Source organism: Pholis gunnellus (assembly GCF_910591455.1).
Source record: "Pholis gunnellus genome assembly, chromosome: 12".
NCBI classification, from domain to species: Eukaryota; Metazoa; Chordata; class Actinopteri; order Perciformes; family Pholidae; genus Pholis; species Pholis gunnellus.
Genome location: NC_136539.1, coordinates 6,503,576 through 6,523,864, shown reverse-complemented (window position 1 = coordinate 6,523,864; position 20,289 = coordinate 6,503,576). Strand labels below are relative to the sequence as shown.

At 45.6% G+C, this 20,289-nt stretch overlaps 1 protein-coding gene across 3 annotated transcripts in view; it reads left to right on the top strand.

The window, feature by feature from the left end:
• Positions 1-20,289, top strand: part of hdac4 (histone deacetylase 4) — a 108,486-nt gene that overhangs the window by 64,577 nt on the left and 23,620 nt on the right. For 2 of the 3 annotated variants that reach the window (XM_079169896.1, XM_079169898.1), the window contains 13 exons: positions 2,767-2,895; positions 3,209-3,315; positions 3,607-3,726; positions 3,997-4,204; positions 4,981-5,192; positions 9,693-9,950; positions 11,383-11,569; positions 12,059-12,192; positions 12,962-13,064; positions 14,592-14,638; positions 17,449-17,556; positions 19,588-19,643; positions 19,968-20,055. In XM_079169896.1, the coding sequence (XP_079026022.1) occupies positions 2,767-2,895; positions 3,209-3,315; positions 3,607-3,726; positions 3,997-4,204; positions 4,981-5,192; positions 9,693-9,950; positions 11,383-11,569; positions 12,059-12,192; positions 12,962-13,064; positions 14,592-14,638; positions 17,449-17,556; positions 19,588-19,643; positions 19,968-20,055 (1,757 nt within the window). The remainder of the gene's footprint in view (positions 1-2,766; positions 2,896-3,208; positions 3,316-3,606; positions 3,727-3,996; positions 4,205-4,980; positions 5,193-9,692; positions 9,951-11,382; positions 11,570-12,058; positions 12,193-12,961; positions 13,065-14,591; positions 14,639-17,448; positions 17,557-19,587; positions 19,644-19,967; positions 20,056-20,289) is intronic. The other variant, XM_079169897.1, reaches the window with a different exon arrangement.

Sequence of the window (20,289 nt, the reverse complement as noted above, 5' to 3'; positions counted from 1 at the left end):
TGAAATACTGAGCACCACTTATAGAGACGTTTAATCTGGTATTGATAATGATATGTCATCAGATGGGTAGAGATATAGGGACTTCACTTTAGAGTGTTAATGTCTATCTTGAAGTGTGAGAATGCATCAGAGAGGAACATTGGAAGTTATTTTTTGTCTTGTGTAATAGGAGATAACGTGTAGAGGCGAAGTGCGCTTAGAGAAATCAGCGATACAGCACTTTCTTTTTATGAAAAGAGACATTTGAGGCCCACGTGTCCTATCATTTTGGGCACATAATACATAGCATATAAAGTGAGTATGAAATTCTACTTTGGATTCGGGAGTCTTGTGTGTCATTACACTTCCTCGCCTCAAAAGCCAATTTGGCCACCCATGGCTAGTGTGGAAATCTCTTTTTAAAGTGTACCTTTTATATTGCCAGGACTGTGGGTTGCAGCAGCCCAGGTGATTTTCTACTTTTCTTGTTGCCTGATAAGAGAGGATGTAAAGTTACAATAGTCGGAATGTGGCAGGATGGCTGAATAACTTGTGTAAAAATGCTGTTGTGGCAGTTTAGAAATGCTGTTTTCTGGGCCGTCAACAGCGGAAAATAGGACGGTGAGGTATGCAGTAACGAGGCAGCACGTACACCTATGCCAACGGTTGCTTCTGATGTGCACGTTTGCGTGGAACAAAAACTAGGGAGAGTGGCTCAACAACGAAGGAGAGAGGGAGTTATGCCAGGGGAGAGAGAGAAGTGGGGATTTACAGGGAGGGGGGGGAGGGGGGGGGGGGGGGGGGGGAGACAGAGACAGAGGGAGGAGGGGATGGATGGAAGAAAGGGCTACAGTAAAGTGCCAGCATCAGCAGTAAAGCCAGTCTGGGCCCTCTGCAGCGAGTGTGTTCGCACGTGTGCACACTGGTGTGCTTTTGCCCAGTCGGCATTAACACCCTTCAAAGTCACTGCGTCCTGAGGTGAACACCCCGTAGCGACCGGTGCCCGGCAAACACACACCCCTACTTCACCCTCCTTCTCTCTCTCTCCTTCACTGTCCTCCTAACCTTCCATTCGTCCTTCTATCTGTCCTCTCTCTCTCTCTCTCCACTCCTCCTTTTAGCCGTCCATTTCTTAATGACTCAGGACGCACAAACGCAACCTTGACCATCCTCTGCTCCATCATTCTTGTGTTCTTTTTCTTTCCTCCCCTGGCACCAGATAGACCACCGTTTCTGTCACCGTCGCAGCCGGTCTCCTGTCCCACCTGTGTAATATTTCTTTAAGCGTGGCTTTGTTTATTATTTAGCATAGCAAGAGATGATTGTGGCAATGTCAAAATGTCAGACTACGACAGTCCCCTGTGCAATAGACTCCAATTGAACCTTGAGCACTACGCTCCTCCTGCTCCTAACAGTTCAGCTAATGCATAGCAGTTCATCCCGACCCACTCCATCGCTCTTAACAAAGACTTTGGAAGAGTGCCCTCCACTTAGAAGAAGAAGAAGCTCTTTTTTAAATAATTGAGTTTCATAAGTTCAGGCACGTGTCCCCCTTTAAAATTGAAAGTGCATTTGAAAAAGTGCTTAGACATTATAAATTCCCAATTGGTCATCTTATCCTCACCGACCAGGAGGTATATTGAGTGCTTGTACCTCTTTGAAGTACATTAAAACTCTGCGTAGCCTCATCCTACCTCATTCAAGGCCACAGGAAGCGAGGGGCCAAAGGGGTGGCAGTGACCCCGAATACATCTTCTGACAATAAGCCGCCACAGTACACAAAGAGGAATCAACTGCTTCCACTCGGCTGTACCAAAAAGTCCCAGCTCCCTCTCTCTGAGGCTAATGAACTTAGCGTGGTCTGTTTGATACAAGGTTGCGGACCGAGCAGAAGGTCGACCGTTGGTCAACCCGCTCAGCTTCAACTAATTGAACGGAAGGAAGCCAGTGGAGGAGGGAATAAAGCTGCCCGTGTCTGGGGTAGTCTGGCAGAGACAGACACCAAAGCAAGATTGTCCAGAAAAGGTCAGGTCCTATCCCTGACCTGAGGAGATTCCCAGAATAAACTCAATGATTGCGTCTTCTCCGTCCTGTCCTTCACTTCGCCAACACGTCTTCCGTCGCAAATCCAGAGCGACAGGCAAGAGCCACAAGAGAGATGGAGAGCCCGGCCGCGCGAACACACGTGACGACAGACAGTGGCTGTGTTTTTGTAATTGAAAGTGTCTGGAAACGAGTTTGCTGGCAGAGCGTGGAGGCAGCATCATTAGGCGTGGGGTCAAGAGAGCTGACAGTTGGCTGCCTCCTTTCTTGTTGCGGCGCTTCCCACTGTCACATGACGCCGGCTAACCTTCGACTCCGCAATCTGTCGTGCCAACACATACAGTGTGGTCCTATAGGAACGGGCTCATTAGGCCCCACTACATGGCCCAGAACAAGCCCCTGCTTGTGTGGCCCCGGCAATCTACTGCGGCGCTGATTGCCGGAGCGACACTTCACAGGGAATCTGTAATTTTCAGTCTTTTACAGGGCACATTTGGGGTGTAACACTTTGATATTTTTAGAATGGATGGCAGTCAAACACTTAACCTTGCCATTGCTTAGCTCCGTCTGCTACATATTTGGTAAATGGGATGGAATAAGCCTCATTTGTCGACAACAAAGTTTCATCAAATGTAAAAGAAGGCTCTGAATTACTTTTGAGTTTTGTCGTAATATAGACTGAAACTTCTCCAGCTTTTGACTACATCCTCCGTCATGTCCCTGTTCCCCTCTCTGTCTCGCCAGCCTCGGAGCCCAACCTGAAGCTTCGCTCCCGACTAAAGCAGAAGGTGACGGAGCGCCGCAGCAGCCCTCTTCTCCGGAGGAAAGATGGCCCCATCACTTCCGCCAAGAAGCGTTCCCTAGACTTGGCTGGTGAGCACTCTTGTTGCTGGATTTCGTCCTTTGGTTCACGATGAAGAATCTGATTTCCCCTGTACTTTGATAGACAAGTAAAAGAGATTAAAATATCCCCATTCTACTCCAACATCGATGACTGGAGTTTGCCTAGCAACATGTTTTTTGATGGCTTGAATACAGTCAAACACTATCATCATTCATTTTAAGTGAGGAAACAAAATACCTTATAATATGAACACACACCAGAAGGACTATCACAAAACAGAATATTTCATCTTAGAAAGCTCAGCATCTCAGAAGCATCTAATGTCTGCGTTGTGTATCATAGAGTCCGCATGCAACAGCGCACCAGGCTCAGGTCCCAGCTCCCCCAACAACAGCTCCTGTAACATCCCCAGTGAGAACGGGGTCACCATCTCCAGCAGCCCAGGAGAGGTAACCGACGTCACCGCCAGCCTCTGCATTTGCATTACCGAACATGCACGTGTGTGTCTTCTGCTGTTTGTGTGTAGTGGGGGAAGACGGGTGACCAGACGACTCCAGGAAGAGATTGGCATTGTCTGTTTTGTGTGTGTGTGTGTGTGTGTGTGTGTGTGTGTGTGTGTGTGTGTGTGTGTGTGTGTGTGTGTGTGTGTGAAATAGTAATGCACTGTATGTAACACTGTCTACTTTGTGACTGTACTCTGCGAGTATTTACTGTAATGTTGTGTGTTTGTGTGTGTTCAGGCCTCCCTGCTTCACAGGTTGGCTGCAAGGGAGGGTTCAGTCAGCCAGCTGTCTCTCTACACCTCCCCTTCTCTGCCCAACATCACCCTGGGACTGCCAGCCACAGGGCCGGCCAGCGCTGTGAGTACAGTCAATGCTCGGTGTTATGAATCTTTAATGCAGCATGACTCATTACAGCAAAGAATATTTAGTTTGCAAAACCGCTCTTATCAATTATTTTTTTGGCGTGATGGTGCCTAACATGTGTGCCTCTCTTTCTCCATCTCACTCCCATTCTGTCTCATTTTGACCCGGCTTTGTCTCCGTCCATCTGCCTCTCTCTGTCTCCGCCTGCCTCCCTCCTTCTCCCTCCTTGTGTCTCAATATCTCTCTCCCTCTCGTTCTCTGTAGGTGGTGTCAGGACACCAAGATGGTGAGAGTCGCCTGACGTTGACCGCCCTACAGCAGGGGATTCCTCTGACCCCTCCGTTCCTGCCCACGGCCCACCTGCCCTCCTACTTGGCGTCTTCAGCTCTGGAGGGGGCCGGAGGGGGCGCAGCGGGTCACAACCCCCTCCTCCAACACATGGTGCTGCTGGAGCAGAGCCACAATCCAATGGGTCAGTAGTCACCGCATACATGTATGTAAGACATTTGTAGGAATTGATCTTAGTATATAACTTAGAGTATATTTTATGCTTCATTGGCTCAATGTTTTATATGACTGTAAAACCTTTTAAATCAGTGACTTGCAACGCTAATTTTCTTTTTTTAAGTAACGTGTACATTTTGTAGACAACAGCTTTGCTCTTGGATGTAATGTCCCATGGGCCTTGTCTACATCTTCTCTTAAAGGAGAGTAGTTTTTTTTATGTGACCTGGGACTCATTTTTATCATTTTTGCAATCCCGTTTGCATTTCACTCAACAGCTTGAATAGCAGTAATTTCAGGACACTCGCACACAGCTACATGTCACAGAGTCTGCTCTACAGGGCATCACAGTCATGCATCAGACAACTTTTATGCCTCCGCGCCAGCGACAGCCACGGCCTCGTGAATGTGATATCTCACACACATCCTCAGGAAATGTCTCCAAATTTGGCACAAACGTCCACTTGGTCTCAAGGATGAACTGATTAGAATTCAGGGGACAGAGCTCACTGGGACCTCACAAAAGATATTTTCGGGCATAACTCAAGAATTCATTTGACAATTATGACAATTTAACAAAAAAGCCTAAGTGGAGAAAAGGAAGTGATTACATTTTGGACAGACATGGGTGTAAACTGCAAACCTGTGGCGCATTAAATATATTCAAAAGCAATGATTGTCAAACTACATAAATAAGCTTGTTGAAAATGCCATTCTCCTGTGACCGCTCTGTGTTCACCACAGTTGGTCTGGCCGGCCTCCCGCTGCCATCGCCCTCTGTCTCCAAACTTGCTCGGGGCCACCGTCCCCTGGGGAGAACCCAGTCGGCCCCTCTGCCCCAGCAGCAGTGTGGACAGGCCCAGGCCCTGCAGCAGCTGGTGGTCCAGCAGCAACACCAGCAGTTCCTGGAGAAACACAAACAACAGTTCCAACAGCAGCAGCACATCATCAACAAGGTAGCTCGATATGTGTGTACGTGTGCATGTGTGCGTGTGTTGGTTGCCATCCATGCATGTGTGTTTTTGCGCATGTGTCAAGATTGGTATCTGAGGCAACATTTGAACAGCTGTGGTGGAGCAGCCAGCTATATATGTTTGTGTGTGTGTGTGTGTGTGTGTGTGTGTGTGTGGGGAAGAGTTTTTCCTCCATCTACACAACTTTGATTTGTTTAATGTCTATGAATCGTGTCTCTGCTCCAAGAGCAGGATGAATCAGCCTGCAATCAGCAAGTCTTCTAGCAAGTCTCTCTTGTCCGTGTTCATGTATCCCTACTTCTCTCTGTCACCCTGGCAACTGTGCTCGAGAGGAAGCTGCCTCCATATATGGTCACCCAGGAAGTGTGGCTCAGTGCATCATTGTGTGTGTGTGTGTGTGTGCATGCACACAAGGTGATTTGCAGCGTTTATATGGTCATTGTAGAGAGGGAGATGGTTGTTTGTGTGCAGATATTCCCGCAGGAGTAAGTCCCATTATCTTGTGTCGTCGGGGTTGTTAGTGACTCCCTCTCGTTTAAAACGCCAGGTTGTTGTGACTCCTGCTAATTAAGTCCAGCTTATGTGGAAAACCAGGTTATTTTCACGTCACATTCATTTGTGTTAATGCTCTTTTCCAGGCCACTTAAAAATTAGAATTGCGCCTAGTGAGTATTAAAATTGAAAAAAAAACACAACTATTTCTCAGTTGGAGTGCACTAAACACTGTTAATCATTGAGGCATATATTAGAAATCGTAAAAGGGTAGCTAATTATTATGGGCATGTTCTGGCCCCTTGCTTTAAATTCATGGTGCATGTGTGAAACAGGATTCCTTTCCTAATTCCCCGAGTGTACCAAATCACAGAGCACTCACTGTGGACCCGTGTTATTTAAGACATTTTCAGCAGGCTTTGCCATTTGAATAATAAGCACTTCGTCAGTGCACAGTAGAAATCTACAGTAGCTAATGAAACACAGTGCGTTTAAGTGTGTCAATATTTTTGGTTAAGTTGACTTCAACATTAAAAAAGAAAAGCTGGCTGCCATGGTGGCTCATTGGGAAGCCTCACAGGAATCAGGGACCACGTTTGGAGGCGACAGCTGGCAGGCCTCTCTGTGTAGAGTTTGCACGTTCCCCCCTGTGTTAGCATGGTTTCCTCTAGCTGCTCTGGTTTCCTCCCAGATTGGCTTTGTTAATACCGTATGTTTGTCTATACAGTGTGTAAGCCCTTTGATAGGCTGGCAACCACTGCATGTAGGCAAACAGCATTCACTTTGATGCACAAGTTGGAATTATCACCATTTTCCACACCTTTCACTGTTAATTCACTTCAGTGACAAGTTGAAGTTGTTGCTGCGGGGAGACAGAGAGGATGGCGGTTATTTAGTTAGCTGGGGCCTCACGGCTTTCTGTGTAGAATAGAAAAGTTCAATCAGCTGATCTGCCACCATTTCACAGTAACTATTTCAAGTGTGGAGATCACACTCCAAATGTCACCTGGAACACCTATACGGAACTTATTTAAGTGATAGCCAGAGCTGGTGCAACAAACTAGAAGTGTGCATCAAGAAAACACCTTGTCATGTGATACCATTCCATTCAGTGCTTTGCCAGCGTTAATCCAAACCTTTGTATTCCTTTATGACATGTAGAAGTTGGTGATTAAGCAAGAATAGACTTGACTGAGTGAGTTGGCAGACAGTACTGGCATCATATCCAACTCAAATGAATGCTGCTATTTATGGGATCACCAACGGTAAACGGTAAAATCGACGATAGCTGCAAAACAGGACAGTGGCATCTACAGATACCGAAAACCAGCCATCTAAACTACTAAATACTGGTCCCTTTAATCCCCACTGTGGCAAAAATCCAGGCAGCAACCTTGAGTTATCTCTAATGGCCAATTTTGCAAATTATGTTTGCAAAAAATAGTCTGATTGTATAGAAGTCTATGAGAAAATGACTGTACTTTTCACTTAATCTATTCCCTCAGTAAACATTGTAAACATGAGTTTAAGATCGTAGCGTGGCTACGTTGTGATTGACAGGTTACTACTTTTTAACCCCTTCACCTTGTCTTTTCAGTGTATGAACGTTAATTGTAACCGTTTTGGTCGCCTTTGGTTGGTTGTACTTAGCTCCACCCCGTCGTGTCGTTTCTGGTTGCAGAAATATTTTATTCTACTCTGTAACTTGCTGCTGCTACAAACAAATTTCCCCCTGGGGATGAATAAAGTTTACATCTATCTATCTATCTATCTAAAACATGATGGTGACAGCCAAAATGGCGAACTCGCTTCAAAACCGCAGTCCACCAACCAATGGGTGATGGCTTTGACATATGGCTGCTCTGGCTAAAATATTCAATTTTTAAATGCATTGTGTTTCTTCCTAATATAATGTTACAGTTCCAAAGCCTTGTATACCCAGTAGTCCCATTCATACCAAATGTAAATAAAGCTAGTCATTGGCTCTGTTTTGTCTCTGTACTGCCTCTCAAATAACATAGCACAATGGAAAATGTAGAAGTACCCCCAAGATATACTATTGCTTGCTGCATAATAATAATAAAGTTGGGTTTTAAAAAATAACACACTTTCCATTTAACGTGAGGAAATGCAGCACAGCGGCATGTCTCTGCAGAATGATTTTAATAGTGTTGTTTTAAATTCTACAGAGAAGGACCATCGTGGCTGCCATTAAATTTGATAATTACAATATGCACGAGTTCAGTATCTCAAACTATCCTTGCAAATGTCCCAGTGGTATGGTATGTTTTAGTTTTATTGATCACGACTGGACAGCCACCACTTTGTAAAACCTGAATCTTCCTTTCCTTGATCACTTTTTTTTTCAAGTCAAGTCAGCAAGGAAAAGAAGCCCTTCTTGCTACCTTACATTTTGTCTTTCACTGTCGGACATGTTGGCAGCGAAGAAAGAAAAATAAAAGAATCTTGAAACGGTTCCAGCTCGAGCCTGCTGCTTCCTCGTTGGTTACCTGAGACGGCTACGGGCGATACTGAGGTGTACTCTTACGTGATGTTGTTGTGATAGTGTGTGAGGAAAGCCGACAGACGGTGACAACTAGTGTCAAGCGTTTGTGCGTACGATCACCTTCTCCACCTCCCGCTCTCTCTCTCTCTCTCTCTCTCTCTCTCTCCTCGAACTGATTCAACAGGCTTATGTAGTGCCTGTCCCCCTTACGGTTCATATCCCAGCAACTATTCCCTCTGTTTAAAAGGAGGGCTGAGAGAGCGAGAATCAGTGCAGCAGGAGTGAATGAGTGTTTTGAGTTTGTTTGGAGAGGAGGGACTGGGATGAGGCAAGAGCCTGCTCTCTGACGTCAATGGACTGTTCCCTGGGCAATATGCCAGCCAAGTGTGTTTGTGTTTCTGTGTGTGCGTGTGTGTGTGTGTGTGTGTGTGTGTTCCACGCAGTGGTTCACTCCAATCATGACCTACACATCAAGGTTGAGGTCTTTGACTACAGGGACGGGGACAGCTGCCACAACAAGATTCCTACAACGACCCCTCTACGATTCTTCCTCTCTTTCTCCCTCATGTCCTCTTCTCTGTGTTCTCCTCTCGTACGGGCCCAGGCATAGTTGAGTTCACTACCTGTGTATGAATTTCAAATATAGTTATGGAGATCTCTAAGTAAATACATAACAAAGAGTTCAGAGAACCGGTCTGGTGTGTACAGAAAGTACAAGTGCCTGGCTAATTTTAGCTTTTGTTTGAGTAACCTTAAGGTCTTTCACGTTGTTGTTTTGTACTCGAGTCGAGCAGTCAGCTATTTTTGGAATGAACAACACCAGTACTTGATGAAGTGGTGCAGGTTGTGCGGCACGGCACATTGCTTTCTCTGGTGTTCTCTCAGGCGTGACGGCAAGTCCTCCTTCCCCTCTTTTCTCATGTTGTTGAAGCTCGACTTCTCCTCTAAAACATTATGTCTTAACAAAGGATTCATTTAATGTAAACAGCAAAACTATCCCGATTTAAAATAAGCAGAGCTCTGTTGAACAATCAAATCAACAGATCAATCCGTGTTTAGTTAATCCAGATTTCAACCGAAATGAAATATTTGAGTGCGTAGTTATTTTAGAATAGTGTTCGAGTTTAATCAATATGGAGATGCTTGTTTACCTAAATTAAAATAAATGAATAAACCAATGTGTGTGCTGTCAGGACCTATAAGTAGGTTATAAAAGAGGGGGGGGGGGGACAGTTGAGTTTCAGGTGCGTTGTATTCCTTTACAAAAAGTTCCATTGTTTGCTTGTTAGCGAGCTAAAAAGTCAGTTTGTTAGCCTCATGATGACTCCACAGAGAAGCTCTTGTAGGCCAAATGAATGGAGCAAAATGGCCAAATCATAGATGGAAAAAAAAGTAGAAAAGGGAAACTGTTTTGGTGCAACAGAATAAACTGAATTCTCTTCTAAAAAGACTCTCATCTGACCTTTTCTCTTTCCGTCCTCTAGATCATGTCCAAGCCCGGTGATCAGGTCTCGGCTGCGAGCTCCAGCGCCTCGGGGCCGGCCAGGCAGCACCAGAGTCACCCAGAGGAGACGGAAGAGGAACTGAGGGAGCACCAGGGACTCTCCCTTTCATCCCCGTCGTCCTCCTCAACATCCGCGCAGGAGACGGGGCCTCTGCGAGGGCTAGTCATCAAGCAGGAGCCCCCAGACCCCCAGGAGCACCAGCAGGAGGAGAGAGAGATGGACTTCCTGTTCCGACAGGTGAGGACGCGGGGCGGGAAGAGGAGGGCAGGTGGGAGTGGGAGGAGAAGACGATGCGAGGTGGGAACAGTGGGAAGAGGAAAAAAAGATAGGCGTGTAAAAAAGTCTGGGTAAAAAGAAAAGGATGAGGAAAGTGAGACAAAGAGTGAATGATGGGGATTGTTGAATTAGAGTCAGTTAAAATGCAGATTAAGAGTCAAAATAGAAAGAAGCAAGATGAAGCTCATTTTAATATTGGCATCAAATCCCTCCTCTCTAACATTGTCTCATCATGTGTATGTATTACCGCAATAATTACTTTTTTGTCACTGGTTGCCTAAATGTTATTTTTTAAAGAAAATGAATGATCTTACAACAGTGACAGATGGAGCTATTTACTAACTGAAACATTCAACCCTCTTCACTGTCCATATTCTGAGTTTCAGTAGAGCACAGGTTGTACTTCCACACATGCTAACGCAGAGTCGTGTGTGTTTTTATATTTTTATGAATGGCTTAGGGCTTGTGAGCCTCCTCCACGCTACTCCCGAGCACAACTCCACATGGACAATCACATTCACTTGCTTTCAAAATTCATGCATAATGTTCTCCACACAGAAACCCTCACTCAGTTTTGCATTCCTCTTGCACAGACATTGATTTACTCTACATATCTGTATTACGCACACACACACACACATACACACACACACACGTGCAGCCATACCCAGTCAGGACACCATGTCCTCATCGGTCCAGCCCATCCCTGCCGCCCTTTCAGCCAAATTCAATCAGGCACTCCCCTTACTGTCGCCATGGCGCCCAATGTAAGCAGACGCGCCCATCGTAATTTAACAACGGCATTGCTTGGTGTCAGACACATAACCCAGGTGCACAGGGCACATACTTGGGTAAAGTTTCCGAGTTCTTACATGAGACACTTTTCAAATGAAATCATCAATAAGTTCATGTCCCAAAAAATCTGCCTGTCACTTTGCTGCACTTTGTTGAAGGCAGTTTGACGGCTCCGTATTAGATCGTTGTTTGTCTTTTTCAGCCGATATCATATTTGACAGATTTCCCTGCATTGCTACCATATTTGTGTGGTTGTCATGCGATACACTGCACAGAAGAGAAAACCCCATATGTCCCTTTGTAAGTTCAACTCTTATGCCTGCAGCATGTATTGTGTAGCACAGCAGCTTGGTATTTGCAAGAATCTAGTGCCACCTACTGGAAGGGAAAACACATTGCAGTCCAGCAGTCATCCAGTACATGTCCCTCTCTCTCTCTCTCTCGCTCTCTCTCTGTGTGTGTGTGTGTGTGTGTGTGTGTGTGTGTGTGTGTGTGTGTGTGTGTGTGTGTGTGTGTGTGTGTGTGTGTGTGTGTGTGTGTGTGTGTGTGTGTGTGTGTGTGTGTGTGTGTGCGCGTGCGCGTGCGTGTGCGCAAGTAGCAGGCTCTGCTGTTGGAGCAGCAGCGGATCCACCAGCTGAGGAACTACCAAGCCTCCATGGAAGCAGCCGGGTTGTCGATCAGCTTCGCCGGACACCGTCCCCTCTCCAGGGCTCAGTCGTCCCCAGCCTCCGCCTCCTTCCCCATGGTGGTTCAGGAGCCGCCGGCCAAGCCTCGATTTACAACAGGTCTGTAGGAAAATATTAATAATGATATGGGTCTAACGCATTAAACACACTGCAGCATATATTGTGCTTTTTATTGTTGTGTGTGTGTGTGTGAGTGTTGCTCTCACACAGAGGTCCGTCGTAAAGTAGAGCGACAAACAACAATCTATCAAAACACACTCTAATCCTGCTGATTGCAGGTTAGAGGAGAACCACACAGCATGATGAGCACACTGTGGCTGTATATACACTCAAGGCTGTTGCTAGGTATTCTGAGCCTTGTGACGACATGCACCACAACAAGTGTAATTTACTCCACGGAGTCATCTCATCTCTCTGGACGCTCTCAGCGTTTGTTTACGGTGAAGCCGGTGCAATATATAATCAAATCATGGGACTTTTAACGGCGTGATTATAGGAATCCTGTTGCCACAACTGTTTCTGCCCTCGTTGTCAAAGGTATACAACTAAATACACGGTGTGTGTGTGTGTGTGTGTGTATTGTTCCAGGTCTGGTATATGACTCTTTGATGCAGAAGCACCAGTGTATGTGCGGCAACACCACCAGCCATCCAGAGCACGCCGGACGCATCCAGAGTATCTGGTCCCGACTACAGGAAACCGGCCTCAGGGCTCACTGCGAGGTAAGGCCACAGTTACACTTGACCTCAATAGATTTTAAAGAGTATAATCTCCACCTGCTCTGTATAAGTGTCCTGCGATAACATATGTTTGGTGCTGTATAGATATAATTGACTTGACATTATGAAACTTTAGAGTTGCATGTATTCAATATTTAATTGTCCTGTCCTGGAGCTACAGTGAGTCAAGTATGAAAAAAGTATTTTATCCTCCCCCTCATCTCAGTTACTGAGTCCTGACAAAACTGAATACTTATTTCGAGGTTAGCACATAAAGTAACTGTCGTGGTTTTTATACATTTGACACACAACTATTTAGGCCTCCTTACTCTGCACGAAAAGACATGTTTTTAACATGTCAGTGGGTTTTTCCTCTTCTTCTCGGTGTAAACCTGTTGTGATCTTAAGAAGTTAATAGTATAAAACCTGCCAGTATTCAACTCTGAAATGCAGGTTGCTTTAATGACCAGAAGGGGGCAGTGTTTAGCTATTTTCTCTTGTCACCAGGCTTTACCAATGAAAACTAAACATTTTCCGCTTATGGCAATAAAATGAACCACTTTCACCTCCTAAACTCCCTTTACTGTACACATGCAGACACCACTCTGCCTCCATATATGCCGTACCTCTTCATGAGTGCGGGACACAAACTTCAAACAATGTAACTCCATCCTTGCCGTCTTCTGTGGTGACTATGGCAGTTTGGATGGTGAGCAAGTCGTTTTGACCAAATCCTTAATTTGTCCCTCTTTGTCTCCTCCTCTGTGACCAGTGTATCCGCGGTAGGAAGGCCTCGCTGGAGGAGTTACAGACGGTCCATTCCGAAGCCCACGTCCTGCTCTACGGAACCAACCCGCTGCGGCAGAAACTGGACTGTAAGGCATACAATGACGCATCGATACACGCACACAAATGCATAAACACATTCAGGGTAAATTTGAACTAATCTAGCAGCAACAGTATCGAATACAAGGCAATCTTGACTGCCAGCCATGCTGCGGTCTTAACTAGTCTGCTCGGCTATCAATGAGTGTTGAGATAAATAGTGTTGCTCAAGAGTTTCACAGTACTTTACACACAGGCTACATGCAGACAGCACACTGCACACATCAGTCTGCATGCATACATGCAACATTAAGTGTTGAGCTGTCCATTTGAGCAGACTAAATCTCAGACTAAGTCCTCCTCTTAAATGCCACAAACCTGCAGCGTCTGTGAAAGGAATCTGCTTTAATGCTTAAACCGTGTCATAACAAAAGGTCCGATCTAATAAAGTCCTGGAGGTGTTACGATAAGGTGAGGAACTGCTGAAGCTTGTTAACTGGAAGTCGCACAGGCTGCTTTGTCACTTATGTCTGGCCTTTGTGGCTTAAAGCGCAGGTGTAGCCTAGGCATTCTCGGTGTGTGTGTGTGCGTGTGTGTGTGTGTGTGTGTGTGTGTGTGTGTGTTTGTGTGTGTGTGCGCAGAAAGCTAAGGGGCAAACCCCAGTGGTCATCTTAGCTTTCATTCCAGTGGAGACATAAATTCCCCTCATTATTACTGCTTACACAGGAGAATTACCAGATAATCCTGTGTAAGGTTCAGCACAGCCGGGTTTGCACAGACACAAAAATGAAAATGGAGAAGAAGAAAGTGGAAATGCAAACGAGTGAAACAAATAAAACGAGTGGCAACTAGTCCGCGATTAAACTAGTCCTAGACTCTGTATTTAATATCTGGTTAGGGGTTGTTTGTTGTTGTCAGAGACTGTTGATGGATTTTTAACAAATTAGCGAGCGTCTGACTGAGATTCGGACCCCTGTGTGAGGGCCACGCTCTGCCCCTTGAGCTTCAGAGGGCTGAAACTTTACACTAGTCCAGTTGTTAACACGGGATTGAGATTAGTTTAATGTTTTGATAATCCGGGCAGTTTAGTTTCTACATGCTGCTTTAAAAACCTATTAACAGGGTAAACACTCAGTTAGATCAAATTTAAAGGCAATTACAAGTTGTTTGGAGAATAAGAAATAAATAAATTGCCATTTAGAGGAAATTCTAACCAACTAGTTTTCTGTTTATGTTCTGACCTAACAGAAAGTCAAAGGTTCACTCATTTCCATTTTCTATGGCCGAACGGATCTCTCTCTGGCCTAAAATCTTGATTCCCACTGAAGAACAGGGAGAGGGTTTAATTATCAGGGCAATGAGATACTTGTTTCCCCTTCACCTCGCCCAATTAAGGCCTGCCCTTGTATACTCTCGCTCTTAGATTAGGTCAAAGGGTCAAATGCTCAGTTTCTAGGGGGTCATGCACCCGTTTGTGCATGTGAGTCCAGAAAGTTACCTCCTTACCTGGTCGCTCTCTCTTTTCTCCATTTCCATATTTCGGTTTCTAATTCCACATTTCTGTCTCTCTGCCTCAGGTTCAGTGAGTCCCATGTTTGTGAGGTTACCGTGCGGAGGCATAGGGGTAAGTCACTTCCATTCGCTTCTTGAAATCACTTGAGTCATCTAACAAATATTCACTGGGTGATGAAGTATTGGTAATTTGTGCGCCTGCTATAACTTGGAAATATCAAGTGTTAGTCACACTTGTTCAGTGGGAAATTGTTGTAATAGACCGTTGTTTTTTTTACAACACGGTGCTAATCGAATCAATACCCAACCTGCACTGCTCCGTCTCACTCTGTAATGAAACAAACAAGCATAGTTTCAGCACCATCAAACAGCAGTATACTAACTGTGTTCCCCTTCGCCCACTCTCTCTCTCTCTCTCTGCCCCCTGCCTAAATAATGGTCCCATTTGTTCTTGTTCCACCAAACACACACACACACACACACACACATGCCCCTCAAGGACCAGAGGCAACAAAAGCTGTTGCTTGCTTTCCGCAGTGTTTGTAATTATAACCAGATGTTTTCAGCATACAAGCTGTGTGTGTGTGTGTGTGTGTGTGTGTGTGTGTGTGTGCGTGCGTGCGCCTTGGTATGGTTGGGGGTGTGTATGTTTTTGTTTGTGTGCGTAGCAGTGTGTTCGGGGATGTATGTGTGCTAAGGCAATGATTTAGGTGGCTGCTCTGAGTTGGAAGTGCTGTCTTTTGAAATGGATCTGTCCGGGCAGTCTCACACCTGTGTGTGTGTGTGTGTGTGTTGCTGTTGACTCCTTCACAAGGTTGAGGATTTCCAAAGGCCAAGCCACCTACAGCTCCATATGCCTTTTACATAACAATTCTGCATCTCCGAAGCTTTTGCTTGTCATCCATAGCGCGCGCTCTTTCTCTCTCTCTCTCCCCCCTTATTCCCTCCCTCGGGGGTTACTGCTGCTGTGGTGGGAACAAGAAGAGCCCAAGCTCCTTGCTGCTCTGCTCTTTATAATGGCAAATGGGGCTAAATTGTTGTCTTCCTGTCATGCACACACATACAAGTCCCACACACACACACACATATTTACAGAGGAAGGGGGCTGAAATTAGGCTGTCAGCCTGTGGGGAACCATCATTCAGTCATACCAGCACTCTCCCGCTCTTTTCTACCTCTGACACACACAAATGCACGCACACACACACACACACACACAAACGCCCACCTTCCCTTTCACTTTTCCCTGCCTAGCTTGCGTCCCACTCCTGGCTTGAGGCAAAGAACTAACATCAACACGGCAAATAATAAAACCACCCAGTCTCCGCATGCTGCTTCAGAGCAGCATCTGTTTGTGCTCATTAACCTGACTTGTATATACGATTCAGTTTCCCATTCACTCACTCACTGGGCTCTTCAGTGACTCGGTGTCTTCCACTCGCGCCGGTTTCTGTCTCTTCACATTCTGCTCCCCGAGTCACTCATCAACGATGCGCTCCATACCTCCTCACTCCCTCCTTTTTTTCGTCTACAGCAAACGCACCACAGTTTTTATTCCATGGTCTTTCTTGGCACGGCTTAAAAAGAGCCTTTTTCCTCCCTCTGTGGATGTTATTATGGGGTTTCTCCTCCAGCCTCAGGCCCGTCGCTGGAGACGAGAGGAAAGTAAAGTGGGCCCGCTGGCTCAAAAAAAGCTGTTGAGTCGCTGAACACACTGGCTGGTTGAAAGGGCCTGCGGGTCCGACTGGGGTGACTGTGACTGTCGGCCAGCTGACTGACCGAAAGGCCGTCGGCGGGGATGAAGCGCGACAGAGCGGGTGACTGGCAGGTTAAGGTTAACACATTCAAAGTGGGAGAGCCGCAGGTTTTACATCGGAGAGCCTCGTCCGGAGCTCTGGCGTCGGTCCGCGCCGCACATGTGTGTACAGTTCAAACACATCGACACACGGACCTTCCTTTTCTTCTTTTCATCTGCCAGCTTCTTCTCTGTGTGTTTATCACGTGCTCCATCTGCCTGCAGTATCTGCCATGCCTGATGGAGGGTGTGTATATTATCCTGTGCGCGGCCCTGCTTACACTCAATCATATAGGCTATTGTGGTCCATTTGGTGTGTGTGTGTGTGTGTGTGTGTATGTGTGTGGATGTACTGTTGTGATTGGGGCTGAGCGTGCCTCAGCATTAATCAGGCTTGACCACTGAATGGTGGCCCCCATGTCTGAACTTACTCAAACACACAAACACTCGTAAAATGTGTAAATAAATGCAGAACAGCTCAACTTCTCGTGGCTTACCTTCATTTCCAGTTTGTTTGTACACGTTGTATTTAAAATGTTTAATCCAGGACTTCATATCTGAAGTTCTTAGCAGATTTTATTGATATTGATTATATTTAGCAATTGATTCGTCGACATGTTGGCAAAGTTAAGTTTCAAAACTGCCGTACCCTTCACCTTAAAATTGTCACATGAAATTATAATAAATGCCAGAATGAGTAATAAATAATTGACGTAATAATTTATGTTTTTAGCTTTCATGTATTGATCACAGTTCTGCTCCTAAGAGTGTGCTATAATAATGTTCAGAGCGTATGATTAAGCTTCTAAATGTGTTACTGCCTCACAGATTCTCTCTTGGTTTCGGTCCACGTCCGTGAAAACATTCCAGCTGTCCCTAAACTGCCATTTTCAAAGACTAACTTTGATGTGAAATGACATAAGCTAATTGATTTCAAATGTCCTCACAGTTTAACAATCGCTGTCACGCTAAATTACTGTAAACCACGCCATCAGATGTCCCTAAATGAATGAAAAACAGCATGAAGTTGCATGTTTTTTGCCAACTTTAAAAATGTGATAAACAACACATGCCTGCATGTGTGTGTGTGTGTGTGTGTGTGTGTGTGTGTGTGTGTGTGTTTGCAGGTGGACAGCGACACCATTTGGAACGAGGTCCATTCATCCAGTGCTGCTCGTCTGGCCGTCGGCTCGGTGGTGGAGCTGGTCTTCAAAGTAGCGTCGGGTGAACTGAAGGTTAGTTCGGATACTTTGAGTCAAATGAGCAGTACAGTCGTGGCTGTTTGCTGGTCTTTATTAGGGACTAAAGGCCATTTAATAACAACACCAATAAGATGGCGCCAACACGAAACAAAGCCCAGATGGATCCCACCAAGATAAATCCATGACTAGCACTGGGAAGGCCATTATTTTAGTCACTAATGGATTACTTAAACCCTTGTTACGGAGCCTCATAGCGCTGTACCACCCATTCACGCCTCCAAAGACCTCAAGAGAAGAAAGGAGAAACCTCCTGCCAGAACCATCCACCACAAAGTCTCGTTAGCACCTCCCAGACAGACATCCCCACCCCCGTCATGCTTTGCCCCACCAGCCAGCCTTCCTGTGTCTGTGGCGATGGCTGCTCACTGTTTGAACCCAGCAGGGAGGCCCCGCTTACGGGCACTGCAAATGCCAGCAGTCCCCACTAACAGGCCCGCTTTATTGGCATTACACCACAGCCACCTGCAGAGCAGCCATCGCACTTAGCGTTAGCTTAGCACCAGCATGCCACAGACTAATGACATTCCTCTCAGAGACAGTAGCACGTCATATTTTTGACTATATGTGCTTGCATTCAGTACTTTTTCTACATATGGGCAGGATTACTATGAAGAAATAAGGGTCTACAATGTCTAGAACAATGTCTGATTGGTATTATCAAGGCATAAGAGGCAAAGGAAAAACACTCAATTTAACTGAAACATGAATAATCAACCCGGTCTAAACACACACGCGCTATTATTAGACACAACAAACATAGTATTAAGAGCAGGTGGGTCAAACAAACGCAGGACTTTTCTTCCAGGAGACCGCTGCGAAACTAAAAGTAGACACCTCTAGTCACTTGATAGTTACACGAGTCTTGAGTCAGTCAAGTTAACGTCAACCACGCTCGGTTTCCTGAACCTCACAAAGCGGTTTTGTTGCCTCAACCTAACCTCCTGTGAAGACAGAAGTTCATTTTGAAAAGACGCCATGTGTGTAGCAAGTGGAAGCTGACACGCCGTCCCTGCCGCGTTCAAAACTGCTGCTGGAGGGGAAACCTTGAGCGTCATCGTTTGAAGCGTACGATCAAGCTTCAGTATTTGACGTGCTGGGAGTGAGAATGTGTTGGAATAATATAGGGTTAAAGTTCACATGTATTGACTTGCCCTCAGCTTAACCTGATCTTAAGACATGCACATGTGTACGCACATTCACACACACACACACAAACACACACAGATGGTCTTCTGAAGATCCTCCTCAGCCAAACTCCACAGAATGACATGACTCTACACAACGCACACACTCACACATGTCTGTCTCTCTATCTGGTGCTCTCTATTCCTCCACCCATGTCTATTTTAATCCCTAGATATTTTTCCTCTTCATAGAGACATGATCCACCTTCCCCTTGTCTCTCCTACACCTACGTACATACTGTAGCATGCGGTGTGTCTTCAAACCAGCTGAGGCAGTTGTCTCTACAGTAAACTCCCCGCTGGCTGCTAATCCACAGCAGCTGACTCAACATCATTAGTCGGGCTTGCCTCGCTCTACATCAGCCCAAACATCTATCTAATGTCCCCACATAGCAGTGGCAGCCCCCAAAAACAGTTGCCGGGAGTCCCGCAGGTCCCTGCCTTAACAAAGCTTCCCTTAACTGACCCGATGTAAGCATCTGTTTCTCTGTGTGCGCACACTTTTCAATGACTGACTGAGAGAAACTTGTTTTAAATCTTGAACTAAGGCAGTGGGGTATTTTTTTTTTTTTTGTTTAAGAATGTAAGAGGATTGGTTTAGACCGACACACATTGTAGACGTGAGGTCACAGGATTAAATATATTTTTGCTTTAATTGATGTATTTGTGATGTCATTTTCTGACCTCTCAGTCTCTCAGAGAGAACGTGAAAGTGTCATTAGATTAGAGTGAGCAGCTTTAGGGTCAGACAAAATCAACTTTCGTGGACGATGATTAAATAGTGTGTGTGTGTGTGTGACTTTTGTTTCCCCCCCGACAGAATGGTTTCGCTGTAGTTCGACCACCTGGACACCACGCTGAGGAGAGCACGCCTATGTAAGTAAATGCAAAAATTGACGAAGAGAAAGATCAGCTCTGGCCTGTTTCACAGCATTTTTTTCAACAAATTCTTCATGACTTTACTTGTTTCCTCCTCCTCCCTCGCTTCCCTTGAGGAGCTTTGTTCAGCTCGTCCTTCTAGACAACTTGCGTTCCATGTCGTAACCGTCCTGTCATATCAAAGCTTCTACTTAATTTCTGCACAGCAGACGTCAGTGTGTTGTTCTCAAAGAGAGATGTACTTTGTCGTGACAACGTTGTAAAATCTACTGTGATTTCAGAAAAGTTAATAAGCGCTGTCTTCTTACTGTCCACTTTCAGGGGCTTCTGCTACTTCAACTCAGTCGCCATAGCAGCCAAGCTGCTGCAGCAGAGACTCAATGTCAGTAAAGTCCTCATCGTGGACTGGGTGAGTTCCTCGTGCAGTGCAATGGGTTGCTTGTTACATAACCATCTACTGAGGGAATGGACACCAGTGTTGTCGGTGTGGCAGTAAAAACATGACATTGTTTTTTCATATAACTTGTTAAATACACCACATTGAAACAGTTCAAAACTATAGCTGCATTGTTAATACAGCACAACAGCAACAAACTGTGTGCTGGACTTGTTATGCTTAATATATATGCTGTAATGTTATTTA